This window comes from Augochlora pura, chromosome 4 (genome assembly GCF_028453695.1).
Source record: "Augochlora pura isolate Apur16 chromosome 4, APUR_v2.2.1, whole genome shotgun sequence".
Taxonomy (NCBI): domain Eukaryota; kingdom Metazoa; phylum Arthropoda; class Insecta; order Hymenoptera; family Halictidae; genus Augochlora; species Augochlora pura.
In genome coordinates, this window is record NC_135775.1 from 6588036 (window position 1) to 6615925 (window position 27890).

Sequence of the window (27890 nt, forward strand, 5' to 3'; positions counted from 1 at the left end):
TGGGTCCATGTTCATGTGTATGAGAAACCATTGTTAAAATCTTGCTTGACCAAACGATGGTCACCGAACAGAAGGAATGAAACGAATATATTATTTCACTATTATCGGATATTATAGCGTATCGGTTAAACACACATGCTGGATTTTCTTTTCAATTTTTATTATTACCTCAAGTATTCACTACACTGTTATGAATCGTTATCGAATCGCTCGAGTACCAGTAATCAAAGTTTCGAAATTTCTCCAGAATTGGAAGTATCTTAAAGTAATAAGTAACAAATAATTATGAGGCTAGTTTTGATACGAACTTTGTTGAAACATTTTAATCAAAGAAATTAATATAAAAATATTTGATATAATTGACACTTTACTTAGCAGATACCTGTTAATATACTATCTAGTAAAAAAAACTAAAATATTAGGAATGAATCGTTGATGATTAACTTGCTTATTTTGTTAAGTATGAATATTAATTAACTTCTGAAAGGTAAAGTGTTAACAAAACATTTGCCACAGCTTGACTCGAAGCCAACGTTGCTTGAAACTATTCTTGTTTTTTGCGTCAGGTGCAGAGATCGATCCAAAAATTTCAAGTTTATTATACATGAAAATTTACAGGTCAATTAAGTTGAAAGTTACGAACGTCTGTTGCCTTTCAATGGTTCCGCAGGTATAATTTATTCATGCCGGTAATTGCGGGTTTGGCAGAACGGTAGATCGGCGTAATGTCGAAACAGCGAAATGTACGCGTGCACGTGCATACGTTGGGGTTGTGGCTCAGAAACCAGTTACCGCAGTGTTCGTTGTTGTGGCATTGCCGCAACCTTCGAGTCCCGAAGGCCGCTACTGCACAGTGAAATTTAGAGTAACGTGTCGAGCGTTTCTAATGCAATTTTCTAACGATGCATTCCGTGCACAATTGTTTTCGTTGCGATATAACTACAGCTGCTCCGACGAAAGAAACAAATAGCGTAGAACGGAATGTTCTTTAGACATCGATAGGCTCGTTGCTCGACAAACACAAAAGCACAGAAACAACTGTTTAATTGCACAGGAAATATTTATGCGTTTGATTGCATTTTGCTGCACAAGTTTTCAGTGTAATCGATTCGGCGCTACTCCATACACCGTTCTACACAATTGCTTTTATTTTATAGCTGCATAAAGAGAGGATCGATATTCGACAGTTCTCGGGCCAGTCACGAACATGTTCCAAGGATATCCTGATGTTTGACATAGCCGCAATTGCGGCTCGGCATAACGTGTTGCTTCGCGCGAAAACACACGATAACATTCTACGAATATAAGTATTATCATCGCTGTACCGTTGGAATGCAATTAAAAGCGCTCTCACTCGGTGGGTCATACTTCTAATTTACGAAAATCCAGATACAGTCTGACTGCCGGTTCAATTCTAGCTTAGGTATTTCTCCGAGTTCCGTAAGTTGTTTATAACTTTCTCCGCGAAGCTGCTCATCTCGTTCTTGCTCGCAACTGCAATATCTTCTATTTTGTCAATTGGCAGACTCGAAATCAAGTCTCGTATGTATTTCGGATCAGTTAGACCATATGTGATGGAGATCAATACACGCAGGCACAGCAACTGTACCTCATCCGGTAGAGAATCGTTCCTCAAGTAATAGTTCAACGCGTCTCCTATTCGAGAATCAAACAGATGCAACAAACCGGTTGCATTCATACTAACGTTGTACAACGTCATCAACATCAATCTGGAAAAAGCACGTTGCAGTCAGAAAAAAGTAAAAATGGGGGGGGCTATTGTAGTAGTTACAAAGATGTTTGGCTCAGCAAGGTCACCCCCACCATAGCACTGAGTCACCCATTTGTTCCATCCCCACTCTCCATCTCCCGAGCTATTAGAACCACCCACTGATACAACAAAATATTCTACACGGTCAAGGTCATTACCATTTGCATTTAATAGATGTATGTTCAGTACACCCATACCCTAAAAACATCCAACGAAAAGTCTATTTTGAATTTAATAATGAATTAGGATTTCCCACGGTTACCTTTTCATAGAAAGGGTACCCTGTGAGATTGGCAAGGTTGGCATTGAAGTCACTATCTTCTTGATAAAATCTTTGCCGTTCGAGTTAGTGATAAGAAATTCGCGCCCTTTGGGACTCGCAGATATATTAGTCACGATGCCCAACAGAGAGATTATAAATTGGTATTCGTCGTTGCTAGTCGGTGGAAACGCAGTCCGATAAGTTTTCGTAAATGCCTCGAAACTTCCATCCGTTATGGATAACAGTCCGCCAATTTTGTGCTGAAACTATGTGAAAATCGATAGCTATAGCGTCACGAGAAATGCGTTAGACCTTGAAAAAATACGTTTACCGCGGAAAGCCAGACGTCAACAATTTCAGGGAACCTGGACGCTCTCCACGTTAGATTGCCCAAAACCGCACCCAAACTTGTGCAATAAGCACTCTGGTTGAACAACTACGACAAAATCAAGGTATTTATCAACGCTGTGAACTCTCGTGGAAAAACATTTGATCGTTGAAATAAATTATTGCCAAGTCACTTGTTCTTTCATGTACTCGATTTCCCTCTGTGTTATTTCGTTCGCTTCTAATTGCTGATGCAATTGGGTACGCAGTCGTTCGCATTCAAGTTCCAAATTTATAATTTTAGTCTTGTCCTCTATGTATAGCAAAGAAATATTTTTCTAATTTGACAGTTAAATAATGGTTTTCTATTCAGATTGCGTTAAATATTTACCCTCTTGTTTAACTGATTCAGTTAAAGGTTGTGACGAAGGATGAGATTCTATATTTTCACTGTCCGATATAGTTAATTTTTCTATATCGAAATCTAACCCCGAATCGAACAGTGCTCGAGGAACATCATTTACGAAATTATTAACGCTATTGTGCACGGTGGTCAATGTATTCTTTATAGACATCTGCGAAAAATGACAATGCGTTTACGTGTATACACGCGGAAACGGACTTCCTTCAGCGTTACTTCCGGTTGTACGTTTCTATCGTACAAACCACTGAACGTGGAATACCGTTAGTTGACTTAAATATTAAAGAGAATTAAAGAAATATATGTGAAACACGAAGATCACGTACGTACCAAAAATGATTCCTCGTCTTTTAGATTTTCTTCGTCTGCATACGCGTCTGTCTTCATATTTACTTGAATGAAATTTGTATCAATTTAAGTAATTGTATTTTAAGATTATTAACCGATTAATAGCATTGAGATCGGGATTTGTAGATTCACGGTCTCTCAAATAGTTCATGCTGAATCGTCTTAAGTCCAACTCAGTGTAAATCTTTGCAATACATTTAAATGAAATTTCAAAAACATACTGACTTTTGAGTAAACTCAGTGGTAACGGATATATAAGATAGGTGTCGCATTAAAGTTTGTTTACAAATAATTTGTCGCTTACTTGAAAACATTTGCCTTTTTTACGTCAAAATAAAAATTAATCAACGATTTTTTTAACATGTATAATCAATAAAATGATGTTAAACTGTTTATCTATTATGAAAGCTTTTGTTAATAATTCATCGAGCAATATTGAACCTCGCCTTAACGCGAGAATTTTTTGACTTCGAATTTCACCGAAGCCGTTTTCTTGTTTGAATACAGCTAAATGTGTATCGTTACGTATTTAATGTAATTCTTCATCTTATTTTATGTAAATTTGAATTTTGACAGTGCTACGGTTCAGATGTTTTCGTTGTGAATGCATCTTAATCTACGCGGTGCATACGATTACGTAGCGTGGCTTGGATTTTATGCGTCTTCGAACACCATAAAGTGTGCGTCTCTTCGTGTTATGATGCAAAAAATAGCGTTAATTATAACCTCGCGATTAGAAGCTCTTTTATTTTTCAACCAGTTAGAATCTCATTACAAGAAACTACTATCGATTAAGTGAAATTACGTGTAAGTTGTATAAATGTGTTTTTTACTGGTATTGTATAGTACAATTTCATTCAAGAATCCTTTGCTATTGCGACCTTACTTACGCGTCTATGCTGAAACAATATTCGGCTTATTTCGCAATCCATATCGTAGATCGCTACTCTGTGACACATGTTTCTCCTAATTAAGTATAAATTCTTAATAAATTAAAAACTATTATGTATATTCAGTGAATTAAATTCTAAGATTACATAACACTTTTGTAAAGGTCAATTGCTACTTTTAGGAACAAAAATGAAGTTTACCGAAGGAGAGTCAGTGTTTGCCAAATATCCATCCACCACAGAATATCGGAAAGGCAAAATATTAAGTGCCAGAGGTGATCAGTATAAGGTGCAATTTGAAGCTGGAGCAGAATATACTATTCACTCAACTGATATAAAAGTACTTTTTAAATCATCTAAATCATAAATATATTATTACAAAAACTTTATAAACGTATTTGTTAAAATTCCAGACAGCTAGACGAGCAAGAAGTACAGTAAGATCCACCAGCAGAGGAAGAAAACCTCGAGCTACTTCAGGTAGGAGATCTCCAAGTAGGAGATCTCCAAGTAAACGCTCACCTGGCAGATCTCCAGGCAAACGTTCTCCAGGAAGAACTTCAATTAAAGGAACTTCAACAAGGGGCAAGTTTGCACGTATCTCTTTGCCACGAATAGAAGTAGCTAATGGTAAAATATTCCTGCTAAAAAGAATTATAGCTTAAAAATTCGTATTTCAATATAATGTCATTTTTTTACTCTACAGAGACAAGCAGTGTTAAGAATATAGTTAGTTCAAAAAGTACAAATGATGATGAGCAGTCTGTTGAATCGTTGCCTCTTCAATCTCGATTGAGAGGGATGGGGATAGTTACACGTAGATCAACAAGATTACAGTCTATTACTACAAAACCTGAATCTGATTACAAAATGGAAATGTTGACAAGAAGTATTAATAGAGCTGTGTCGCTTCCAATAGAAAGGAAATTTCAGCTACATGATTTTAATGCAGAGAGCAAGGAGAGAGGTCTTTCAGTACAAAGAGATCATGTGAGCTTTATTCCATGTATATAAATATCTTTAATCAAGTAACATTGATTTAACTGATAGCGTTCTTTTAGGACCTCTTGAAAGCTATGCATTATGAAAAGGAAGTGGTACAAGATGTTCCAATAACTGAAAAACGAAAAATAGAAATAGACATGGTCAGTGAACCTCAAGAATGGGGAGGAAGCATCGGATCATTTATTCTCATCATTTTGACGCCGTTGCTTATAATATTACCGCAACTAATGTGCACTCCGAAAAATTGCAAATTTGGCTATCCCAAATTACCAAAGGATCTAAATTCATATATAAACTTGAAAGCTTTTGGAACATACTTGGGGTTCTTCTTGTTCGTTGCATTAGCTTCAATCTCACCAGTTGGAAAGAAGGTTGATGGTCTCGAAAACAGAAGTGGAAGACTGCAATACCGTTTAAATGGTAATTAAATTTTTGTCTAATTTTGCAACTGATTGTCTAAATGAAACTGTAATAACTCTCAATATTCGTTTTCCAGGATTTCTATCAGCTATTTTATCATTACTTGTATTTATCGTGTGTATATATAAAGAATTGGGAGTTACTGATCTCATTATAGATAATTACATACAACTTTCAATCAGTGGGTGGCTTCTTGGAGTAATTTTGTCCGTAATACTGTTTATCAAAGGTGGCAAAGCTCCTATCGTGAGTCTCAACATATATGGTTCTACTAACAGTCGAATCTATAACTTTTGGCAGGGAAGAGAGATAAATCCACGAATTGGTCCCTTGGACATTAAAATGACTATTTTCCGTACAGCTATGATAGCTACGGTAGTATTTTCAAATAAACCGGAAGTAGATATTACCATACATATTCTATATATACATATTCACATTTTAGATGCTTATAAATATGGCCATTGTAGTCAAATCAATTGAAGAAGCACAGAGTTATTCTCTAGAGCACCTCCGCATCAGTGTTTTGTTGATCGCGTCATTACAAATAATTTATACTATGGACGCGTTATTCTTTGAGTCTACAATTTTGTCGTCTTTTGAAATAATGCACGAAGGGACTGGTTACATGTTAAGTACTGGCTATATGTTATATCCATTTTTACCAACCATTACGACAAAATTTGCTTTGTACAATAAGTAAGTAATCAATTAACCTTTTTTCAGTATCAAATATATAAAAAATACAATTTTATTAAAACTTCTTCTTTAGGACAAGGTTCAGTTATTTGCTCGGCTTCCCTGTATTTTTCTTCATAATTGGATACTTAATCTATAGGATCAGCAACTCGCAGAAACATGAATTCAGAAGGAATCCTTTATCACCTGCTGTAGCACGTAAGTGTAACACTTTCTGTAATTAATGTTAATTGTATTGATTTATACATATTTTACAGACCTAGATACTATTTCAACCATACGTGGCAAGAAACTCCTAGTGTCTGGTTTATGGGGCCACGTAAGACATCCGAATTATTTGGGTGATATAATAATGTGGTGGTCGATATCATGTGTAACGTTAGCATGTGATATTCTGCCTCATTATTATGCGATCATGTGCACAGTATTGTTAGTCCACCGTGCAATAAGAGATAATAAACGTTGCAGAGTGCGCTATGGGCTAGCTTGGGCCCAGTATGAGTCGCGTGTAAAATACATGATTTTATATCGTATATTTTAGAGTTACACAGTCTTGTGTATACAATTTTAGTAAGATATTGGATTCTAAAATCCAACACAAAAATGTGTACCTTTCAATATTTGCAATGCTCATTATTTTATAACATGACATTTTACTTATCTATAGTAAGTGACCTTTCAAACTTTTAAGTAATGAATCATAAGTCGAACAATAATTATTTTAAAATCTTAAAAAAAAAATGACCATGGCACATTGTGCAAATATAATTATACATATATAATTTTAAATGTACAGTTGATCTTTTGTATAGGTCTGATTTACAAAATCTGTAAAATAAGAAGGAAAAGTGCTATTTTATTAAAAAGAAATATAAGATATGTGAATATACATATATGATTTTAGATTGAAGTATAAAACAAACTACTTATTAACAGTATCTATATGTACTGTAAAGTATATTTCTATGATAAAGACATTGCATAAGAATTTTATACTTTTATACAGATATGTATAAATGACAAGTGATGAATAAACAATTTTTCTAGTATTTGCATGGTTACAAACTAAATGATTCTATTGAAAAGAAATATGTAATGTTTGACTAGAATGAATAATAAAATAAAGCAGTTACATCCAAGAAAGTATTTGATTTTTTGTTTGCCCTATTTTGTTTTATTTAATATCCAAAAAGTCTATTTTATTTTAGACACAAATTTGAAAAAGTGATCACAGAGTCCTCTTTTGTTGTTTAATTCTCATCCTCGCGTACTTGTACTAGCGTGTAACAAAGCGGCATGACAAAGCAGTACAAGCTATGTAACTCGATTTCATTTTGTAGCAATTGTTAATTCTGTTAACAAAAATGGTGAGTTGTTTTGGTGATGTGGTATTTCCCGTTTCCCGAGCGTTTTGGGACGATGAAGATGAAAATGAGTCAAATGAAAATGCGATCAGTGAGCTGTAAGTTAAATATATCAAGCTTTATAACCTCTTCAATGTAAACATATTTCAGATTACAAATAATATTTGTTGAAATATTTTTTAGCGAATTATTTGTTCAATGGTTGCAAGAAAAGCCGACTCAAATCGATACCTTAATTGTTGTTGAAGGAGAAATGTTAATTGGTAAATATATTTTTATGTTTGCCGGTAATGACATACATAATTGTGCTATAAATGTTTACAATAGCCTAAAATTAGTATCCGAGTACTATTAAAGTACTTATTATTATTATAACGTGAATTCTAATTCGATAACTGAATATAAGGACATGAATTAATTCTAATGTTCAATGTAATTATAGATTTTTCTAGAGAATGTCTGTGTCAAAGTACAGAAGAAGCATGCCTTGTGGAAGATAAGAACAAAACAAAAATTTGTATAATTTATCAAGTTAATAATGGAATATATTTATGTAATGTGTCTCCACGATTTGATGTGAAATTCTCTGGCATATTGGTTGATAAGGTATATATATAGTTAATTGTAATACTCGTACGACTACTCTCTACTATTGATTTTTATCATTTTGTTAGATGTCTGAAATTCTTTTAAACACAAAACATACTATTGGTATAACATCTCGTCACATTTCACACTTTAAAAGTAAAGACAGACCAGTTGTACCCTCCTTTTTGAGAATGTTAGTTTCAAAGAATGGGCAGGATGTTTGCAGTTTGAAAGAGCCTTTTTTGGAGCAACCAAACATTATATTTGGAGTTACAGCAGGAGGTGGGTTATTAACTGACACCATAAAATAGATTTTTAGACAATTTTTAATGACATTGTATTTCTTTACACAGTTTTGTCATATGCAGAATTTATGGACCTACCATCAGTTTTGTATGTTTTATACACAGACAGTTTTGTGTTAGATTCAGTGTCGGCAGAGCCTCTTATAAAATTATTTACAACCATGGATTGTACAATCAACAATGTTTCATTTGTTGGAAAGGATTTCTTTAATAAAGGAAATCTCTATATGTAAACCAGGTGTTAATGATATAAACGTTTTATAATTAAATATTATTGTTGATAGCAAACCTTACATATTTACAATATTTACAAGGCTTCGATTAGTATTCCTTCGATAATACTAATTTTAATCTTCATAGTAACACTTACATCGGTAGAAATTATATTTTTAATACGTTGTTCCATGTGTTAAGGCTGCGGAGGGTAGTACGTTCGCGGTGTAGGCGTTTGTGGTACAGGATTACTAGGAGGGAAGTATGATGCATTTGTAGGATAAGGATAGGGTTGGAATGGTGGTTGTGTTGTAGTGGGAGCTGGTGGTGCAGGTCTAATGGGACCAGATGAACCAATATGATGCATAGGAGGAACAATATGATTCATGGCGTTCACAGGGGGCGGTGGTATCGAAACATTGGCTGGAGGAAACGCTGGTGGATAGTTTGTATTGTTCGGCGCAAAATTAGCTGGATATGTTGGGAAGTGTGGCGGAACTTCCATTGGTTTCATCGTTTCCGTAGCGTCTGTTGTTGGGCATCCATTCGCAGAAACCGCAGGTACTTCAACCTTAGCAGACTTCCCTGGTGTAACTGCAACAAAATGTTAATACATTAAAAAATAAGTCTATTTTGTAAATAGTTTTTTCTGTATGTAAACTACACATACCATTTGGAGTAGTAGATGCTGATTCTGTGGGAGGTGGTGCTATAGTTCTATCTCTACATGGTTCATTAGATGGTGTCATTGGTGGTGAATCTGGTGGCTTCGTGTTATTAGCTTGTGAATATAAGTCTAATACTTGATGACATATATCTATAAACAGAAAGAACACATGTGTACGCATATTCAGGTTTACATACCATGTCAGTATATAAGAAACAAATTTGAGTACCTTCTAGAAGATCCATAGTAACATCTTCAACAAACATGTCCCACCATCGTAAATGTTTTGGTTGTCTTCCATTCCAGTCTACAACTTCAAACTTACTAAGCTTCCCTGCTAAATACATGAGGGCTACCGCTATTATTTCTGGTTCCCATTGCAACGACAATGTGGTACATAAACTGTAAGAAAGAGAAGTCTCAATGCACTAGTTCTAACAAATTTGAACATAACATGCATTTAATTTTTACCTGTCATTTACAAACGTCCAAGCCATTTGGACCATCTTTTGTAACTTATTTCTGTCGCCTGTAACATATTCAAATTTTGAGCATATTGCTTTAGCTCTAGCTTTATACAGAGTGCTTCAAATAAGATATTTTTTCAAAAACAGTGCGTGAAACTTAATTTGAACTAATATGTAGAAGTGATAAAGTTGCATTGATTACCTCTAAGGCATTTGGCATATTTCAATAAATAGCTGTATGGATGTTCAACTTGCAAGTCAAATTTGATGGTTTGTAATAAAATTCTTTCCAATGTCATGACCTCTTCCTACAACAGAAAAATATATGTCAATTGTCGCATTAACGATACCATTTGCAAAGTATCTGGAAAAATAATTAATTAAACAAACTCTGACTTTGGGATCTTCTCCAAATGTCATGAATTTTTGATCAGTCAGTAAAGTTTTAGCTGTCTTTATGATATCTTTACACTTTTTTGGTGTTTCTTCTACTTTGCCGGCAAGAAATAAGCAGCAGCAAGCAGTCACCTAAAAATCATTAGAAATAAGATATAATCCTCTACTTCAGGTATAGTTAAATTGTTGCCTACAAGATGTTCCTCCATATTTATTAAAATATAACCACCACAGTAAACCAATTACTTGGTCTTTAATCATCGCTGTATTTGTATAAATTTGATACTGATCACACAGTAATTTTCAGATTACAATAGATGTGAAGGAGGATGTACAACATAGTAGCAAAGAGAAGGAAATGTCTTGCAGGCCACTAATTCAGCATACTGAATTTACTTAATCATATGACTAAAAATAACAGGAATTACTTACGTATCTCGGAAAATTCTTGAACGAATGAAACATATAAAATCTATGGAAATAAACAACACCAGTGGCCATAGTATTATAACCTAAATCCATTTTTGTCCCAGTGTCAATGATAAATCTTGCTCCCTCTTTTCTATATCTACACTCAGTCTCATAATCAATTCCATCCTGAATAGACGGAGTGTTCCTTAGCTCCTTCTTTTCATAATACCAGCATGGCATTTTTATTTCTCTAAAAATAATAACTATTGTGGTAAGACTACCTATATCATACAAAAGTTATTATGATATAAACCTTCTTTTACCAAATAAACATTTTGAAATAGGTTATAAGGGTATATAAATTAAAAAAGAAATTCTTTTAAATTATTCGGTACATATTAAAGTAACGGTACTAGTTGCCTCAAACTACTCACCATAGGTTAAGATAACCCTAAATGTGAACAATATTATTTCTCTTTCACTCACTTGAACTATTCTTTACAAATAGTATCACAGAAGTTCCTCCGCTTGAAAAAGTAATATCCCAGTTTATGGTACAAACAGATCATAAAGATTTGTTACGGATAACAAACACTGACCACTACACGTAACAGTCCGACAAAAACATTTCAATGTATGAATCAGCTGCAGTTTCGAATCTCTGGAAACATGTTGCCCAACATTTCCTAATGAGTCGCAATACAATGCTATGTATACGATAAATATAGTACTGAGACTTACTCATGCTTTTATACTGCATGCTTTTTCTACTTCCTAAGCTGGCGCGTTTATCTCCATCATTTTATTGCACAGCCAATCCTCAGTGCACCCTGTCTCAGCAGTGAATCGTCAGTCAATCAGAGCAAAGAAAATTTCTATATCGAACCTCGCTAATGGATCAAGCTGAGACATGGAGGTGTGCATGATTAGGATTCATAACATTAATGGGCTCTATTGCTGCGCATTTCAAGGCCGCAACTTGATCCATTAACAAGGGTTAATATAGAAATTTTCCATGTTCTGATTGGAGATCATGACTGCGACTCAACCGTTACAATGACTTCTAGTTGCTTTTTGAATTTCTCCAAGTGAGCATCATGCGTGGAAATTGTCGTGGAAAATGTTAGAAAATGTTCATTCGCGAGAAATTGTTCAGTGGAAGAGGAAAATGATATTTTTTACAATTCTTAAACAAATTTGGCAAGTTCGCGCTCTGTGACTTGTTCATTGGTTCGAACACGACCCGAATCCGACACCACTGTTTTAACTCGTAAACAAAATCGCAAATTGCATTTTTCTCGTCATGTTCGGAGAATATTTAAACATACTAGTTGCAATATTCTTTCTATTTCATGCTTTAACATTCAGGACGATGCAATAATTGGCTGTACCTTATGCTTCTCAATTTGTCGAAATATTGTCTACAAAGACGTATATTCGAAACGTACCTTATTGTGAAAAGTACAAGTCGAATAATCGCGCCGCGTGTTTCAAATTGAATGTCAGGCGTACAGGTGCGCGAAAAGAGTGATATCACAAACACGTTAAAGTGAGGCAAACTACATTAGCGTCGATGTGATTCGTTTTGTATGTATTCTGTTGATGTCGGGCTGCTTACTCACTTGCTGTATTTCTTGCCTTTGTCATTATCTATAAGGGCAGCACCGTTCAACTGTGAATCGTCAGCCAATCAGAGCACAGTAATTCGCTACACTCTCTTAAATCAAGAGCCCCGTTGCCGCCGGATGTGGTTCTTGAATTGAGAGATTACTTTATGCGTGTTTATATCAATGAAAAACAGTACTATTATCAATTAATAGTGAATAATAGCGATTCATAATTGAACACCGCCGAAATAAATTGCTTCATGCTATTGAAATTGATATTCTTCATTTTCTGCAATCTTCATTTGTGCAATTGCGTGAGTCATTATTTACTGAAGGATCGGCTGGGGAATTTATCTAGTGACCACAAAACCACAAGAATCTTTGAGTAAACTTTTGAGTTCTTCCTATAGATTTCGAAGTTGTGCGTATTTAATAACACTTGAATATGATATTCTCTTCCGTAATTTATTAACGACGAAATTTCGAATTTGTGATTGATTATTTACTAGAGTTTCAGTAGAATTTGCAAAGGTTTGAGAGATTAAAAGACGCAGCGTTAAAGCCGATCACTTGTTGGACATCAAATTGACGCAACGCTTCGCTTAACTTGTCAAATCAATATCTTGCGACAGATTTTCGTGCAGAGTAACACGCATCTGTCTCCTTCTCATATTAAGTATTTTTTTAAAACTCAATAACGTGTAACTTTCGACAGAAATATTTCGAGAATCATTTTACTGTCATCTCGTGCACAAGTGTTGGACTTTCAGAATCTCGTACTAGCCGAAAGCGTAAATAGTAAGGAAAACTGTTCAAAATAGACGATAATTTTGCTTGTCTCGTCCGAAATCGAATGCATTAATTGTTTCTGTGTCGTGTATTTGTTGTGTGCTCTTTATAATATATTTCGTACTTTAGGTTTTTTTCTCTGTTTGTTGACAGTCCTAATCAATAACGCGTATGTAAAGGTGACTTCTTATACTTAAATTGAAGCTCTAATTACTGAGGATTTAAACGAATTCGGCAGTGTTTTACCCGTTTGCTTTTAAATGCTTTCTGTATAAAAAGTACATATAGTGTTTCGTATACGTCTTACTTTCGAAATTTATGAATTTTGGAATATTTCTGCGGAATTTTGGCGAGGTTCGTTGTAAAGCAGCCATTCCTCTCGGCTATATTTAAGGTCGCAAAGCAGGTGCTTCCGGTCTGTGTCAGATAGCTGGTTTGAACGTCTTCGTTTCAACGTATCGTCTGCGAATTTCTGTAAACTAAACGCATCTAAATGATAATTTATGACGACCATACACGCGGGATTAATTTACGACAACTTCTACAGTTTTGCGAATAATAACGCGACGTCAAATATAATGCCGTTAGCGAATCTGACGGTTCCTTGGTCCGAGCAAAATGTGAATGAAAAGGTAACGTTACTTCACTTGTCAAAACGTCTTCTTATTTCAAAGACAGTTTCATTATAATTTATGACAGTAGAATCACGATAGCATGATTTGAACACAATAATTGTCTTTGTTGTTTAGGGAAGCGTAGAGATCCTGCCAGCAGAATCTCAAGAGGAAGCAATGATTACTCAGGGGAATGCAGCTGAGTCGCGTTCAAATGGGTGTTCTGAATTTCATGAGATTGAAGTTCGTGAAGTGGTACGAGATGGCCATGAAAAAGCAGATCCATCTCAATTCGAACTTCTCAAAGTGCTTGGCCAAGGATCCTTTGGAAAGGTATACACAAATCTTATAAATTAAAAAAGCTTTGATGTTTGCTAAGCTCTATCCTCACATCAGTAAAATTCTTGGGTTATTTAGGTATTCTTAACAAGGAAAGTTGTTGGTAAAGATAGTGGAACACTTTATGCCATGAAAGTTCTCAGAAAGGCTACACTAAAAGGTGTTTATCGAGTTAAATATATGAGAATCGCTCTGAAAACATCACTAAAAGAATTAGGGTACAAGAATACTTGTTTTATCCTTGTATCGTCTCTGTACATAACAAATTTTAGAGCAATTCTCAATTTTAACTATTTTCTTTTCTTTTTCTAAAGTAGTTTAATATTTTTATATTGTCTTAGTTCGGGACAGAGTTAGGACAAAAATGGAGAGGAATATATTAGCAGAAGTTGAGCATCCATTCATAGTGAGACTACATTATGCATTCCAAACGGAAGGAAAATTGTATTTAATTTTAGATTTTCTGAGAGGTGGTGATCTATTTTCCAGATTAGCTAAAGAGGTAGGTCTCAATTGTTGAAATAAATATGTACTAGAAGAGTTGTAACACTTTAATTTAATTTTTATTGTAGCTGATGTTCACTGAAGACGATGTAAAGTTTTATTTGGCAGAGCTTGCTCTTGCACTGGATCATATACATAAGCTTGGAATTATTTATAGGGATCTCAAACCGGAAAAGTTTGTATTATTTTACTTATTAGTAATAGAAGCATTGTACGACTATACATGTTTAACTATGGTCTCCTCATTTACAATAGTATTTTGCTGGATACCGAAGGCCATTTATCTTTAACTGACTTTGGTCTAAGTAAGCAATCTTTAGAAGAAGACTGTAAGGCATATTCCTTTTGCGGTACTGTGGAATATATGGCGCCGGAAATTGTTAAACGTAAAGGGCATTCGTTCGCCGCTGATTGGTGGAGTTTTGGTGTTCTTATGGTTGGTTGAATTAGCTACAGAACATTACGAAAAATAACTTTACTCTCTGCTAATCACAAATTGTAAATTTTGATATTTGTAGTTCGAAATGTTGACTGGAGCTCTTCCGTTTCAAGGTGCAAATCACAAGGAAACAATGACGCAGATATTAAAAGCAAAACTCAATATGCCATTAAACATTTCACCAGAAGCACAAACGCTTCTCAGAGAATTGTTCAAAAGAAATCCTGAAAATAGGCTTGGATCTGGTAATAATAATATTGGATCTTGGAAATAAATGGCTCTATAACTCAAAGAACAGTAGACCTAATGGATTAGTTGATTATTCTGCTTTTATTTTAGATGGAGTGGAAAAAATCAAAAGGCATATATTTTTCACGACAATCGATTGGGATGCCCTTCTCAAAAAACAAATAAAACCTCCTTTTAAGCCAGCTGTTAGTCAAAATGATGATGCATTTTATTTTGATAGTGAATTTACATGTAAAACGCCTAAAGGTATCGTGAACAAATGATACGATTTCTGATACTTGCTGTTAAAGACTGTGTAATAGATTAATAAAATTATAAAATATTTTAGATTCCCCTGGAGTACCTCCAAGTGCTAACGCCCACGAATTGTTCCGTGGCTTTAGCTTCGTCGCACCGTGCCTTCTTGAGGATCACCATAAAACTCCGGAATATAAACACTGTGATAGTCTGAATGCAACTTTCATGTCTTATGTGAGTCCGGTCTCCATAACCGACGAGTATGAGTTTAAACAAGAAATCGGCAAAGGAAGTTACAGTACCGTTTACTTAGCTATTCACAAAGCAACCAAAACTGAGTTTGCGGTGAAGGTACAATGTTCAATGTTTTATTGTAATATATCGATTCCTTTTGTATGCTGATCATTACTTAATTGCAGGTAATTGAAAAATCGAAAAGAGATCCAACGGAAGAAATTGAAATTTTGCTTCGGTATGGAGGACATCCGCATATTGTAACATTGAGAGCTGTTCATGAAGACGATAAACGAGCTTACCTTGTGTTAGAATTATTGCGAGGCGGAGAGTTATTCGACCGCTTGTTGCAAAGGCGTAATCTTACAGAAAGAGAAGCTGCCGAAGTGATGTACACAATTACCAACGTAATCCAATATCTGCATGGAAACGGGGTATTTATTTAATTGTATTCAGGTCAGTTTTAAATTACATGTATTAAATATTATGTATATAATCGCTAGGTTGTTCACCGGGATTTAAAGCCATCCAATATATTGTACTCAAAACCAGGAGCTGATCCAGGGACTCTTTGTTTGTGTGATCTTGGATTTGCGAAACAACTGCGTGCAGAAAACGGTTTGCTAATGACTCCATGTTACACTGCAAATTTCGTAGCGCCAGAAGTACTAAAACGCCAAGGATACGACGCAGCTTGCGACATTTGGTCACTTGGTGTTTTATTATATATTATGCTAGCTGGGTAATTAAACATATGTTGATTGAATAGAAATTAAAGATTATACGGTACTGATAATTTTTGTTTGCATACTAGATACACCCCATTTCGTAACAGTCCCGGAGATAGCGCAACTGACATATTGGATCGTATTGGGCCTGGTTTTATAGACACTGAAAATGGTATATGGTGTCATATTTCCGTCGAAGCTAAAGAACTGGTGAAAAGAATGTTACACGTAGATCCTAACAAAAGGCCTACTGCAGCTGCCATTTTAAAGTACCCATGGATCATGAACCGCCATCGTCTTCCGCAAAAAGCATTACCAAACACAGTTAGAGATCCACGCAGCCTAATAGTATGTTCTATTTATTAGAAGTGAAATTTATTTACCATCAGAATGTAATTCTTTGGACATGTTTTCAGAAAGCAGTCGCAGAAACTTACAAAGCTATGTCAAGTAGTCCACGATCTCCTCATATTGGTCCTGTTGTTATGTCCGAACTGGCCCGACGAAGAACGCAAGCAAAACCATCAGGCCCTACTGAGGTTTAAAACAAGTCTTTCATTGTACAAAGTGTTCGGCATCAGTGGTATATGTGGAAAACCAGTGATTCCATTTTAAAAAGTGTTGGAACTGATGTTCAAAACGTTTAAGAGTAAAGTTAATCTCCTGCCATTTTAGAATAATATTTATTATTTGTACCTATTATAAATGATAGTTACAAATAGTTATGTAAGTGTATTAGATTCGGTTTTTATTCTATCGAGCAAAAAAGCTTTCGCTTTATATACGTTCGATAAAGCGAAAGTCGAATGTTATACACTTACATTCACTGTAAGTGAATGCATAAAAAGATATTCTATATTTTTTTATTTAATTTTTTTTATCTAGAGTCACTACACCACTTGTACCATCGATTATCGAACACCCCATATTAAATAAATATTGAAATGAATCTGCCACGCACACGAGAGTACATCACGCTAAAAAAGTACAAGGGGAAGACATTTAATGTCGCTACGACTATTAATCTTAATACATTGCTACTTCTACCTATTGTTACTCTAACGTTAATTGAGTGTGAGTGAGCATCTATATCAGATTGATGAACATAATGTGATACATATTTATTTATACATTATATATATATATTTTTTATGTTAAACACCTGTGTATGCATTTCTACATGCGTGCATTGCCATACCGAGATTTAACATCCCCTAATCTTAGCTACCAAAACATAGTAATTTAAAAATATTGAAATATATATATTTCAATATATATTTACAATATATGTATACATACATATATTGTAAAAATCTTTCATTATCTTTTAGTTATATATTTTTATTTTTGCGAAACGTTTACGATATATACACAGTACATACATATATACAATAAAAAAAGACTATATTTTGTCAATCTAAATCTAGCATTTCTTGTGCAATGTTCAAGCGTAGCTAGTACATAATAATTTTATAAGAATACCGTTACATACAACAAGCATTCAAATTCTAATTATCAGTATCAATTACTACTGTTCCGGGTTGAAGAGAAATTCTGTATGTGCATAGAATAGAATACATACATATTTAAATTAATATTTTCGATTTTAATATGGTACGCGTAGAAAGAAAATAAAACGATACGCACGGGACTATCAGGAAAACTGTTAAATCTATAACCTGTATTGTAAAGTATGCTCATTTAAATATTCAAGATGATACAAATAAATGTGAAATATATATAGATATATATTTAATAAATGCAAAGATGAAACATGATCGCTTTATTCTTTGCTTTCTATCACATCGAACGTTCTTCAATTACAAGTTTATATCTTCTGCTGAAATCATGTTACTGTTTGTTATCCAAAGGGTTTACGTAATTATTTATATAAGATATGTCATGTTATCGATATTCCGAACTTGCAAACATATCATTTGTTCCTGTTATCAAACGTATAATTTTACAACAGTACTAGAGATCTTTCTTCTAAAAGTACTAGCTTGTAAGAGGAACGTTAGGTAATAAAATAAAATATAAACTAAGAGCAATTCAAAAGGAAGATTTCCTATTAGTATATAAAATAAATAATTGCAATCTCCATTAAGTAAAGATCACAAATCAACCAATAATTTGAAAATGTTTATTTTTGTTCCACTATGTTTAACGTCGATATATGGGGATATTTCTACGAAATTCAAAATTTATTTTATTTTAGGCATTTGAAAATGTCTCCTAAAACAAATTTATATTTTTCACATAATCTCAAAATCAAGTGCGACTTATGTTGGCTGCATCAAAGTATGCGCATGCGCTCGTTATTAAAGGAAACGTGGATACTGTACATACATAGTACATATATGTGTGTGTATGTACAACGTAGCTTGAGTAATTTGTGTTTCGTGCTGTTCAATTTTTGACTACAGGCCTCCCTGGTTTTTTCCTGTTTGCGCCGAACACGTTTCTAGTGGTTTTCTATTTTAATCTGACAATTTACGCTTTCTGTTAAGGTGAGCCATTCTTAAGCAACCGATTAATTTCTTCTTTTCAAAGCCAAATAGAAACTGGAGAGGGTGGTTCATGGTTGTGTGGTGTTCAATAAAGTCAAATTTGTTCGCGTTTTATGTTCGCAACGTGTTTTGAGAAGACTATTTAAAGCGGAGTGCACGGTCGGTTTGTCTCGAATCGGACGATTGTCTCGCGATGTTGTAAATCAAATGTGCCAGGATTTTGTCTCTGCCGGTGAATGGTCATGTAACGGAAGTTGCACAATTTGCGGTATGTTTTCCTCTTGAAAATCAATATTTCGAAAGGTCTGCAGTCGGACTTCACCTCATGGCTCGTAATCATTTTAACACGTTACGAACGTCGCCGGTTTCGATGCCGGTGCACTGTCACTGCATTCCTCCTTGATATTGCGCGACCGTTTTTATGGTGACTATTTTCTAATTATGAGATTTTCGTCATCTCTGATCAGCTGCTAACTGTGCTCAACACTGTCGCATACTCGCAGTGCTTGTCTACTGCTTGACATGGCTTATCCCCATTTAACGAAGCTTCAGTGAATATTAGCAAAACTCAAATGGAAATTCATGTTCGAGACAATATTTATGTTATTGTTTGCTGATTATTATGAATTCTTAGAAATGCAGTGCTCTTTCCTTAAACCCTTTCGTTTTTTGTAGCCTCTGAAGACTTTTAGATGACAGTACATATATCTTTTAAGTATGATATCACTTTCTGTTCTTAGAGCAATCACTACAGGTATGAAGTGATTCTGTAGCTTAATTTGCTTAACATGTAGCCTTAGGTGTTTACGTTCGAATCTATGGCATTTAATATTTTTTATATGAACAAGTTATGCATAGCATTTTGAAGTTGATGATGCAATTAAAAAGAAAAAGAAAAATATACATATATATATGTAATTTTTAGGTGTGTATAACATGCTTCAAAAAGGTCCACGTCCATTAGTTCTGTGTGGTCCATCAGGAAGTGGAAAAAGTACCTTGATAAAGAAGCTATTCGAGGAGTACCCGGCGAAATATGGATATTCTATTTCACACACCACTAGAAAACCTAGACCAGGAGAAGAAGATGGAAAGCATTATTATTTTACAACCAAAGAAAGGATGCAGGAACAGATAGAAATGGGGGAATTCCTTGAAACTGCTACATTTAGTGGAAACTTATATGGCACTAGGTAATTGTTTGTGAGAACTGAATAGTATTTCTAATATTTGTCTTATTACTTAGCTTTTAATCTGTCCAGCAAGCAAGCAGTGGAAGATGTACAAGCGGAAGGTAAAATCTGTGTATTAGATATTGAAATACAGGGTGTGAAACAAGTGAAGCAAACTTCTCTGAATCCATTGTACGTGTTTATCAAGCCACCAACCATGAATGAGCTAGAAAAAAGATTGAGAGACAGGAAAACAGAAACAGAGGAGGCTTTGCAGAATAGATTATCCACCGCTGTGACGGAAATAGAATATGGTATAATACGAGTTTAATGTGTATAGGAGTCGTGCAAAACAAGGTTATAACATTATACATTTTGTAATCATTGTAGGTCAGAAGTCCGGTAACTTTGATTTAATAATCGTAAATGACGACGTTAATAGAGCATATGAGGAGCTAAAAAAGTTTATAAAGGAAAACATCCAACAAAAATCTGATGCAGGTATAAAATAGAAGCAGATGGTATAAAAGGAAACATACATTTATACAATACATAAGTTGTTTCGAATCATTCATACATTTGCAGACTGTTAAATTAATGCTTCCCAAAGGAATACATTTGCTCGACATTAGGTCATAATTATTTTTATATATCATTAGATAACTTGTAGTAATAAGTAACTGTTACACAATGGACTGTACAGTAGATCCATGTCGAGAAAAGAGAATGAATTTAGGCAGATAATTTTCTACAGCAGTAAGATAATTATAATATCGAAGAGTAACTATATGAGTATGCAGGATGCCTAAGGTCTTGTATGTGCCGAAGTTTACTACACACATTTAACGAATGATAATGCTTCATTTATTGTGTGCAACTTTCTATTTTTTTAAATAGACGATCTTTCAAGTATCAGGGGCTCGTTTGTCCTAGAGTTTTCTATATTATACGTTCGTTGAGCGTTTCATAGGGGGAAAGAATTTATTTTTACATCTTCGGACTGATCAAAGATGGATGAAAGCCTTAGTTGTACGTACCTTCCAGAAAGGTGTTAATCTTATAAGCATGAAAGAACTTAATACTATTTAGTGTTAAAGCGATATACACGTATATGAAAGGTTGTGGATCTAAGAATCCAAAGTTGTTATTTATTATTAGACTGCCTGTATGCGTTTACGGTCTAGGAATATCGTCAAATGTTCATAATTCTTTTTTTCCCCCACTAATGTTAATGATGAATAACATAGTATCTATCCATTGCTTTAAATCTATACAAGTGTAAATTTACGCAGTTTTGCAATCCATTTGCTACACGCATGACTAGGAATTTATTAATATTTTGCGAATGTTACTGTTCTTTGTTTTTTGAACGGCTATTTATACATCGAAATGGATTGTGTACGAATCTAGACGCTAGTTGATCGTTTGAACAACTTAAATTATAGTAAGTAAGTGTTTGCATGTTGTGTGAGAGGTAGCGAATTAGTTTCGATTCTCGCTGTGAGTACGAAATGATTTTTTAACTGAAAAGAAAAATCTTACTGACGTGGGTGGTTGACGATTTGTGGAATGATAAATCCAAGGAAAGTTGATCCGCTAATGAAAAGAGAAAGGGGTAGGAGAAAAGGGATTAGTTCGGTGAATTAATTATAAATATTCTAGATGTAGATACCTGAGATTATCCACCAAACGAAGTTGTGTTCCAACTCATTAAGTAATAAGTTCCAGCGTCTCCGTACGATGTCTCATTCGAATGAAGAGTAAGACAAACGCAATCGCGTGGACATTCCTTTAAGAATCTTCGTTAGAAATTTAAAGAAAAATGTCGAATTGTTACAAGCATTCTCGAGAGTGCTGTAACATGTTGCTGACACGCGATCGTAAAAGACGAAATATTTTCCTATACACGGTTATTACTTGTTAATACCTGTATGGTTATACTATTGTAATTGATAGTTACGAATGTTTAACGTAGACGAAGTGTAGTGATTATACGTACACGTTGTTGTAGAACATTATACTATTGATGTAGCATAAGGAATAAATATTTGAGTCAACTTAATGTGGCTTTTGTACACTAATATCTCTGTAATTTATAATAATAATTAATTTAATAGTTCCGTTTTAATAACAAAATTTATGTTTTAGAAATTATATTTGTACAGTAGGCAGTTCAAATTATAGTATTGTGAAACATATTTTTATATTCATAAACTATTCAAATGTCTGAAACCAGATATTCGAGATTGGGGCAGCCAGTAATAACAAGACAGTTTAGCACTGGGCTGCTGATTCTGGTAACTTGGAGATGAATAATTTTCTGGTTAATGAAGAAAAGATCGATTTTTATGCTGAAGATAATAGTGATAGGGCAGTTTCTTATATGATTGCTGATCGTGGTAAATTTTCTTTTTAAAATTTGGTGTGCATCATATATTGTTTTATAAGTTTTGTTGAGTCACAGCGAATCAGCAGAACTTGAGCCTTATATGTAATGTAGAGCAGCGCCAATTAGCTGGTGATGGAGCATTGTAATTGCTAGCCAAAGTCAACAGTTAATAATTTTTATTTATAATTCTGCGATATCGGTCGGTACTATTTGGCTAGCAGTTTCAGTATTTTGTCACCATGGCGCTGTATAGTCTCTGAACAGAACTTTTGGATTGCGCCACAAGTAGCGCCATTATTGCCCAAACAGCATGTGCTTTTTGCCGAACTTAATATTATGTTCTATAGCAAAAATGATAAGAATTATCTGTTCTGTATTTATGTAATAATAAATACACTATGCATACATAATATAGGAACAGGGAGACTTTTGAAAATTTCTGTACCATAAAAATATTCGTTCACCACCTAAAGTGGTAGATTCTATGTTATTTTCCTTCTAGATAATAAAGAATCGTGACCTTTTCTTTTACTACCCCTTCTCGATTAGCTCTCTTTAGTGATCTAGACGCCTTAATAAATCCTTTTATAACAGATCCCTACCATCCTGGATTCGCCATCTTCTCTGGTTGTTAGATTTTCTTGGTTCGTACCTCATAATGATCCCTTTCCTCTTTCTACCCTTCCGCCTCGTGATTTCATTATCTCACCCTTTATCTCTGCCCTAGCTCTTTCCACAGGTGGTTCAAGATATCTTCTGAAGGAAGATTTCTTTCACAAAAGCGTAGTAGACATAAAGCAACCAAAGAAGGAGATAAGTAGGGTTTCTCAATAACTTTGACAAATCAATTAACTATTTCCTCCTTATGATCTCATTGTATGAACACAAAAAAGACACTGCAATTTTTGCACAATAACAAATGAAATACAAATATTTTTATTATACATTGACTTTTTTCCATTTTCTTTACTAGTTAAAGTCACCCCTTCGGTCCTGCTCACAAGAATCAACTCCGTACAACTCGTCGAGATCCAAATCACTGAAATTTCTTCTCAGCGTCAAAATTTTTGCAAGTAATTATAATAAGTTTGATTATTGATCTTCACTGCTGCTGACGCTTTGAATAATCCCGTTTTGGCCATTCGCCGTGATGATGCCTGGTTTTGTGTCTGGGCACCTCGCTGACCTCGATCGAAGTGACCTTCACATCCTTCTCCTCTTGCTTCTTTACCTCGTCTCGAATAAGATTATCTCCATAATTCCTAGGCAAGGGCATTTTCTCCTTCGTCTCGGAACCAATCTGATTACCAGTCTCCGCAGACACAATCGGTTTCTTCGAGAAGATGTAATTGATAACCTGAGGACGCGGGGCAAAGATGTTTTCCGGCGGAAAAGGGTCCACGACCCTCTGATCCTGCAAGTCTCTCGTCAACGGTACACTGTCTCTCGTTCCTCGAAGCCTGGCAACGTTCTCGGAATCTTGATCCTGATATCGAACCGATCCAAAGTTCTCCACAGTGTCTCTTCCAGTTAGATCCCTGGCGGCTATTCTCCTCATGGCTTCCGGCACCCTTCGAAACGGTTCTTCTCGAACTTCCTCGTACAAGTCGCGACTTAAGTCTCGTCGATCTTTGAACGTGTCCTGGGAACTCGTTCCAATCCCTTGATTCGGTTCCTGGGCCCCATATCTCGACTCGGGAACCAGGATTCTTCGACGATACGGGGAATCTTGGTATTTAGCACGGTCCAAATAGTTCTCAAGCGTGTTCCAGTTCTCCAGGTCGCGGGAGATTGCGCGTCTGGCCAGGTTCGATATCTCCTTGATATCCAGAGGCTGCTCCCGTGTCTCCGTCGGTAGACGAACCTCCTGCGAAGGATCCCCTGCTTGGTCTTGCGGATTTGCTAGTCGAATGGCTCTTTCAGGGTACGACAAATGCTGCGACGGCACTTGGTACGTCTTCTCCAGGACCGCCTCACGGTCGAAATACCGTTTCTCTTGGTAATTCCCATGGGATTCGTCGTTACTGTCCGGATAATAGGCTTCGTAGAACACGGGACCTCTGTCCAGGTCGTAGCTTTCGTAGCTGCCAAGGAAAATGTGATTAGATCGTGATTCGCTGGGTTTAATCCGAATTGTAAGCGCGGGTTTGTGTTCTTGTATAACAATTCTAATTGTTATTTTATATTCTAATTGAGTTACAGTCAATTTTACTCCAATTGTCCTTCAGTTTATAATAATCAATTTCATTTAATTTTTTAATTTGACTAACTAATTAATAACGTGTAATCTTTACTGCTAAATGGCCGAATTAAACGAGTAACATCCGAATTTAATAAAATCTGACATCACCAATTTCATTTGTTACAAAACAAGGGGTTAATATCATTTTTGTCAAATTGATTGCAAGAGATACCATAGTTTTCCATGGTTTGACAAGAGGATGCGAGGGGATCGCTAGCGGGATTTAAATAAAAAACGTTGCGATTAATAGAATAATCAACGAGATGAGATTTCGAATTATTTTCCATGTCACGGTATGAAATATTTCGACGTTATCGGATTTCGACGGACGTTGATTTGGCGTCGGATTAATTCATAATCCATGCGTAATTCGCGCTGTACAAGCAGTGCCAGGGTTTTTAATCAGTAACCCGAATGGAAGTACAATATAAGGATTTCAGCTCGTTTTATCGGGCAACGTTCTGCGCGTTTCGACAATGGGAAAATAGAGGGGCTCTGGTCGCGGATATGAAATTTTATCACGTCCCAGACACCGTCATTCGTCTTCTCCGCTTTCCAGGAGACACTGAAACAATTTCGTCCTGGCGACCGAAAAAGAAGCTGCACCGGAGCTTCTTAAGATTCAGATCGAAGATCCTGGAATTCGGACAGTCGTGTTTCGTTATCTGGAATTTTTCACCTTGGATGAAAAACGATCCGCAAGAATTGCCAAGGTGTAGGATTCGGATCGAGGATCTTCGAATTCGAATGGCCGCGTCCAATTGTCTGGATGTTATCTTTGCGAATAGAAAATCCTTAACACTATTTGCCGGCAGCTTTCGAATAGTGACTTTAAAGACGAAGATCCACAATTGGGAGTTTTTTAAAAAATGGTTGGGAAGCCACAGAAACTTCATTCATAATCCAACGAATCATTTTTTAACAATATGATGTAACAGCTTCTTTTGAAACTATTATGAGCTTCTTTCACATACAGCAGTCATTAAAAGGCATATTATAAGGCCTCGTTATAAGGCTTCCGGATAATAAAGTGACAAGCTTATACGAACGAAATGTGCAAGCTTTGTTTCATACCGTTTTCAATGGAAAACAATTCAGGACTCTATATAGAGAACGTTGCGGTTGCAAATGTTTTTCTAAATTACTAAGAAGTTTTACAATAATTTTACAAACAGATGTTACAGAATTTTTGATTATTACCCTATATATAATGGTTCTACATGTCAATGTTCACGAAATTGGTTTGACCACGCTGATGGAGAGCACAAGATCGTGAAAGTCGTACACGTATGACGCTGGAGGCTAATGTTATAATGGAAAGAGAAATTGGTTAATGCACCATGCATTTTATAAGGGTTGATGAAGCAATTAAATTGCAAAGCGAGTTCCGTTTAAATTTTATAGATATCTCATTATTTGCTGTACACATTGAAGAATTTTCTTCAGTGCAGAATATTCTTGTATTAAAATAAGGGTTTTTTCTTTCATTTTAGTATCTGTAATATTTTCTACAAGAAATATTAAATTGTCCTCATCTCGCGTAACGATCACGAAGATGCTACAATGAAATACGTACCGGTGTATCTCCGGGTTCCACGCAGAGACGGATGATATTCCTGGTGGAAACGAAAACACAATTAATTAACATAGCGTACGCTGAAATGATTCGGGGCTCTCCGGAAACAGAGAATTTAGGACGAGAGCTACCGGCTACTGTTCTCGGTTCTTCCCCCCGACTGAAGAAAACGGATATTTATCCATGCCAAGAAATAGTTGCTCGTAAAAGCTATATAACAATAGTGGCGACAATCGCTCCTGGAAATATTATTATATTTGACTTCATACTTTTGATACTGATATATCATTCTAAATTTAGAACTCATGATTTGTTAAGTTCTCTTAAGAGATATCTTTATTTTATTTTATTTTTCCGGAATGTCGATATAGTATTTAAATAGTAGACTATATATTTTGAGGTAGTCTAAACTAACAGCCCTTATGTTATCCCAAGAAATTAACAGTGTGAAAAAATACAATGTCATAATCGTCTAAACAGCTTCGAAGTGCAACAATTAAGGGGAAAGCTAAAAGATTGCATCATTTAAGGGCGTTGATTAATTTTCTAGATAAAATTATACTATCACAGAGTAAATTGGAAGGAATGCATAAAAATAGTGATAATTCTTTGTTCCATCCCTGCTTCTGGTTTATTTGTACTTCTTCGCAAATAAATCGAGCAGCGTCATTTATTCAAGTAGGTCGACGTTTGTGGCTGACTGAATACCTAATAGATGGAACCGTAGAAACCATGTCGACTTTAAAAAATAAATACGTAATAATTTAAAAAGATAAAAAACAAAAATAATGTACAGAGAGAGAGAGAGAGTTTGCTTAACACGAGACACACTCATCGTTTATTAAACAACCGAAACACGACGAAGAAAAACTTGTACTTCAATTATCAGTTTTTCGTCACACTTTTGCAATTCACTGTCTAAATTCTTTCGGCAAATTGTCATTTTCGAACGTCGATTTTTACACTGACTATCGGAATTTAGAATTCATAGATAAGATATTAGAATTCAGATAATGTTGCATAAAAGTGGGTCACATAGAAACGGGCGCGCAAAATCGAGAATTTCACTCTTTTTAAGGAAATCGTGTACTAAAAGCACTTCATCAACGCTTGATTTGTCTCCGAATTTTAAAATTTACAATTATTAAAATTATTAAATTCACGATTATTAAGATTAGTAAATTCACAATTATCATTCTGAACATGCATTCATGGATAATTAGATCAAGAAATTTTTTCCGTGAGCACATGTTATGATAAAAATTGTCAAAAATCTGCTTAAACATATCTCTGTTATTTTTGATCGAGTAAAGTAAAATGGCTGCTTTTAGTGCTCCGTAAACGAAGTGTTAAGTACGGCGACTGGACTCGGCCGTTCAGGTGTGATTTTCACGAGGTGTCCTGGCCAGGTACGTACCTATCAAGATCGTAATCGCGATCGTGGAGAGCAGCCACTCTTTAAGAGCCATGGTCCTATCTCGTCGCCTCGAGAACTGAGCCTCTGGGGCGGGACGTGTGCGCGTATTTTCAGATCGGCCCGAAATAAACCGCCATTTCCTCCGCTGACTAATTCCGCGACAGAAAGCACCGGCTGGAAAACTGACGAATTCAGCCCGGCGAAGTATCAACAGCGTTAATGAATCGGAAACATTCCGGGTTCTGTCAACCTCGTCCAGGCTCTCATTCGCGATACTTAATTCACCGCAT

At 35.4% G+C, this 27890-nt stretch overlaps 7 protein-coding genes across 18 annotated transcripts; 4 read left to right on the forward strand and 3 right to left on the reverse strand.

Moving 5' to 3' along the window:
- Positions 1-1399: 1399 nt before the first annotated feature.
- LOC144469456 (heat shock factor 2-binding protein) lies at positions 1400-4186 on the reverse strand. Its single transcript, XM_078179763.1, has 7 exons — positions 4020-4186; positions 3112-3173; positions 2752-2935; positions 2555-2673; positions 2365-2469; positions 2034-2299; positions 1400-1730 (listed from the first exon to the last, which is right to left on the reverse strand). The coding sequence occupies exons 2-7, from the start codon at positions 3166-3168 to the stop codon at positions 1415-1417; spliced, it is 1047 nt and encodes a 348-aa protein (XP_078035889.1). The 5' UTR covers positions 3169-3173; positions 4020-4186; the 3' UTR covers positions 1400-1414.
- Lbr (lamin B receptor) lies at positions 1400-7274 on the forward strand. Of its 3 annotated transcripts, none has more exons than XM_078179758.1 (9): positions 1400-2485; positions 4202-4359; positions 4433-4649; positions 4726-5009; positions 5081-5444; positions 5521-5819; positions 5890-6143; positions 6217-6341; positions 6401-7274. In XM_078179758.1, exons 2-9 carry the CDS (start codon positions 4210-4212, stop codon positions 6682-6684), a joined length of 1977 nt encoding a protein of 658 aa, XP_078035884.1. In that variant the 5' UTR covers positions 1400-2485; positions 4202-4209; the 3' UTR covers positions 6685-7274. The 3 variants fall into 3 exon arrangements, with proteins under 3 accessions (XP_078035884.1, XP_078035885.1, XP_078035883.1); XM_078179759.1 differs by lacking the exon at positions 1400-2485 and adding an exon at positions 3759-3936 and having other exon boundaries at positions 4433-4604; XM_078179757.1 differs by lacking the exon at positions 1400-2485 and adding an exon at positions 3761-3936.
- Positions 7275-7430: 156 nt separating this feature from the next.
- On the forward strand, positions 7431-8669 carry Psmg1 (Proteasome assembly chaperone 1). The gene is made up of 5 exons (XM_078179765.1): positions 7431-7605; positions 7691-7770; positions 7950-8113; positions 8182-8377; positions 8449-8669. The coding sequence occupies exons 1-5, from the start codon at positions 7508-7510 to the stop codon at positions 8631-8633; spliced, it is 723 nt and encodes a 240-aa protein (XP_078035891.1). The 5' UTR covers positions 7431-7507; the 3' UTR covers positions 8634-8669.
- Positions 8670-8690: 21 nt separating this feature from the next.
- On the reverse strand, positions 8691-11351 carry Cyck (cyclin K). 3 transcript variants are annotated; one of them, XM_078179762.1, is made up of 9 exons: positions 11296-11351; positions 11041-11215; positions 10576-10804; positions 10144-10275; positions 9950-10055; positions 9752-9809; positions 9510-9682; positions 9284-9430; positions 8691-9207 (listed from the first exon to the last, which is right to left on the reverse strand). In XM_078179762.1, exons 3-9 carry the CDS (start codon positions 10792-10794, stop codon positions 8810-8812), a joined length of 1233 nt encoding a protein of 410 aa, XP_078035888.1. In that variant the 5' UTR covers positions 10795-10804; positions 11041-11215; positions 11296-11351; the 3' UTR covers positions 8691-8809. The 3 variants fall into 3 exon arrangements, with proteins under 3 accessions (XP_078035888.1, XP_078035886.1, XP_078035887.1); XM_078179760.1 differs by having other exon boundaries at positions 10989-11215; positions 11296-11349; XM_078179761.1 differs by lacking the exon at positions 11296-11351 and having other exon boundaries at positions 10989-11225.
- Positions 11352-12345: 994 nt separating this feature from the next.
- LOC144469453 (ribosomal protein S6 kinase 2 beta) lies at positions 12346-17453 on the forward strand. 5 transcript variants are annotated; one of them, XM_078179752.1, is made up of 14 exons: positions 12347-12959; positions 13345-13582; positions 13700-13897; positions 13982-14063; positions 14245-14405; positions 14476-14582; positions 14663-14843; positions 14926-15091; positions 15186-15341; positions 15424-15683; positions 15752-16000; positions 16070-16308; positions 16381-16642; positions 16715-17453. In XM_078179752.1, the coding sequence occupies exons 2-14, from the start codon at positions 13454-13456 to the stop codon at positions 16907-16909; spliced, it is 2385 nt and encodes a 794-aa protein (XP_078035878.1). In that variant the 5' UTR covers positions 12347-12959; positions 13345-13453; the 3' UTR covers positions 16910-17453. The 5 variants fall into 5 exon arrangements, with proteins under 5 accessions (XP_078035880.1, XP_078035878.1, XP_078035877.1 ...); XM_078179751.1 differs by having other exon boundaries at positions 12347-12582; positions 12671-13582; XM_078179753.1 differs by having other exon boundaries at positions 12347-12582.
- Positions 17454-18486: 1033 nt separating this feature from the next.
- LOC144469458 (guanylate kinase) lies at positions 18487-22729 on the forward strand. Of its 4 annotated transcripts, none has more exons than XM_078179767.1 (5): positions 18487-19072; positions 19480-19558; positions 19730-19997; positions 20067-20290; positions 20367-22729. In XM_078179767.1, exons 2-5 carry the CDS (start codon positions 19522-19524, stop codon positions 20486-20488), a joined length of 651 nt encoding a protein of 216 aa, XP_078035893.1. In that variant the 5' UTR covers positions 18487-19072; positions 19480-19521; the 3' UTR covers positions 20489-22729. The 4 variants fall into 4 exon arrangements, with proteins under 4 accessions (XP_078035893.1, XP_078035894.1, XP_078035892.1 ...); XM_078179768.1 differs by having other exon boundaries at positions 18487-18804; XM_078179766.1 differs by lacking the exon at positions 19480-19558 and having other exon boundaries at positions 18493-19072.
- Positions 22730-23321: 592 nt separating this feature from the next.
- LOC144468823 (uncharacterized) lies at positions 23322-27665 on the reverse strand. The gene is made up of 3 exons (XM_078178574.1): positions 27601-27665; positions 26184-26223; positions 23322-24449 (listed from the first exon to the last, which is right to left on the reverse strand). The coding sequence occupies exons 1-3, from the start codon at positions 27650-27652 to the stop codon at positions 23468-23470; spliced, it is 1074 nt and encodes a 357-aa protein (XP_078034700.1). The 5' UTR covers positions 27653-27665; the 3' UTR covers positions 23322-23467.
- Between the last annotated feature and the right edge of the window lie 225 nt (positions 27666-27890).

Excerpts from the sequence above, each read along its gene's own strand:
- LOC144469456 (XM_078179763.1), bottom strand. The coding sequence starts at position 3,168 with ATGAAGACAGACGCGTATGCAGACGAAGAAAATCTAAAAGACGAGGAA. Across the intron at positions 2,936-3,111 it reads AAGACGAGGAATCATTTTTG|ATGTCTATAAAGAATACATT; the intron begins GTACGTACGTGA and ends CATTTTTCGCAG. Across the intron at positions 2,300-2,364 it reads TTGACGTCTGGCTTTCCGCG|TTTCAGCACAAAATTGGCGG; the intron begins GTAAACGTATTT and ends ATTTTCACATAG.
- Lbr (XM_078179758.1), top strand. The coding sequence starts at position 4,210 with ATGAAGTTTACCGAAGGAGAGTCAGTGTTTGCCAAATATCCATCCACC. Across the intron at positions 5,820-5,889 it reads GTACAGCTATGATAGCTACG|ATGCTTATAAATATGGCCAT; the intron begins GTAGTATTTTCA and ends TTCACATTTTAG. Across the intron at positions 6,342-6,400 it reads TTTATCACCTGCTGTAGCAC|ACCTAGATACTATTTCAACC; the intron begins GTAAGTGTAACA and ends CATATTTTACAG.
- Psmg1 (XM_078179765.1), top strand. The coding sequence starts at position 7,508 with ATGGTGAGTTGTTTTGGTGATGTGGTATTTCCCGTTTCCCGAGCGTTT. Across the intron at positions 7,771-7,949 it reads TGAAGGAGAAATGTTAATTG|ATTTTTCTAGAGAATGTCTG; the intron begins GTAAATATATTT and ends ATGTAATTATAG. Across the intron at positions 8,378-8,448 it reads ATTTGGAGTTACAGCAGGAG|TTTTGTCATATGCAGAATTT; the intron begins GTGGGTTATTAA and ends TTCTTTACACAG.
- Cyck (XM_078179762.1), bottom strand. The coding sequence starts at position 10,794 with ATGCCATGCTGGTATTATGAAAAGAAGGAGCTAAGGAACACTCCGTCT. Across the intron at positions 9,683-9,751 it reads TGGACGTTTGTAAATGACAG|TTTATGTACCACATTGTCGT; the intron begins GTAAAAATTAAA and ends TCTTTCTTACAG. Across the intron at positions 9,431-9,509 it reads TACTATGGATCTTCTAGAAG|ATATATGTCATCAAGTATTA; the intron begins GTACTCAAATTT and ends TTCTGTTTATAG.
- LOC144469453 (XM_078179752.1), top strand. The coding sequence starts at position 13,454 with ATGACGACCATACACGCGGGATTAATTTACGACAACTTCTACAGTTTT. Across the intron at positions 14,844-14,925 it reads GGAGTTTTGGTGTTCTTATG|TTCGAAATGTTGACTGGAGC; the intron begins GTTGGTTGAATT and ends TGATATTTGTAG. Across the intron at positions 15,342-15,423 it reads TACATGTAAAACGCCTAAAG|ATTCCCCTGGAGTACCTCCA; the intron begins GTATCGTGAACA and ends AAAATATTTTAG.
- LOC144469458 (XM_078179766.1), top strand. The coding sequence starts at position 19,012 with ATGTGCCAGGATTTTGTCTCTGCCGGTGAATGGTCATGTAACGGAAGT. Across the intron at positions 19,073-19,729 it reads CGGAAGTTGCACAATTTGCG|GTGTGTATAACATGCTTCAA; the intron begins GTATGTTTTCCT and ends TGTAATTTTTAG. Across the intron at positions 19,998-20,066 it reads GGAAACTTATATGGCACTAG|CAAGCAAGCAGTGGAAGATG; the intron begins GTAATTGTTTGT and ends TAATCTGTCCAG.
- LOC144468823 (XM_078178574.1), bottom strand. The coding sequence starts at position 27,652 with ATGGCTCTTAAAGAGTGGCTGCTCTCCACGATCGCGATTACGATCTTG. Across the intron at positions 26,224-27,600 it reads CGCGATTACGATCTTGATAG|GAATATCATCCGTCTCTGCG; the intron begins GTACGTACCTGG and ends CGTTTCCACCAG. Across the intron at positions 24,450-26,183 it reads TGGAACCCGGAGATACACCG|CTACGAAAGCTACGACCTGG; the intron begins GTACGTATTTCA and ends TTTCCTTGGCAG.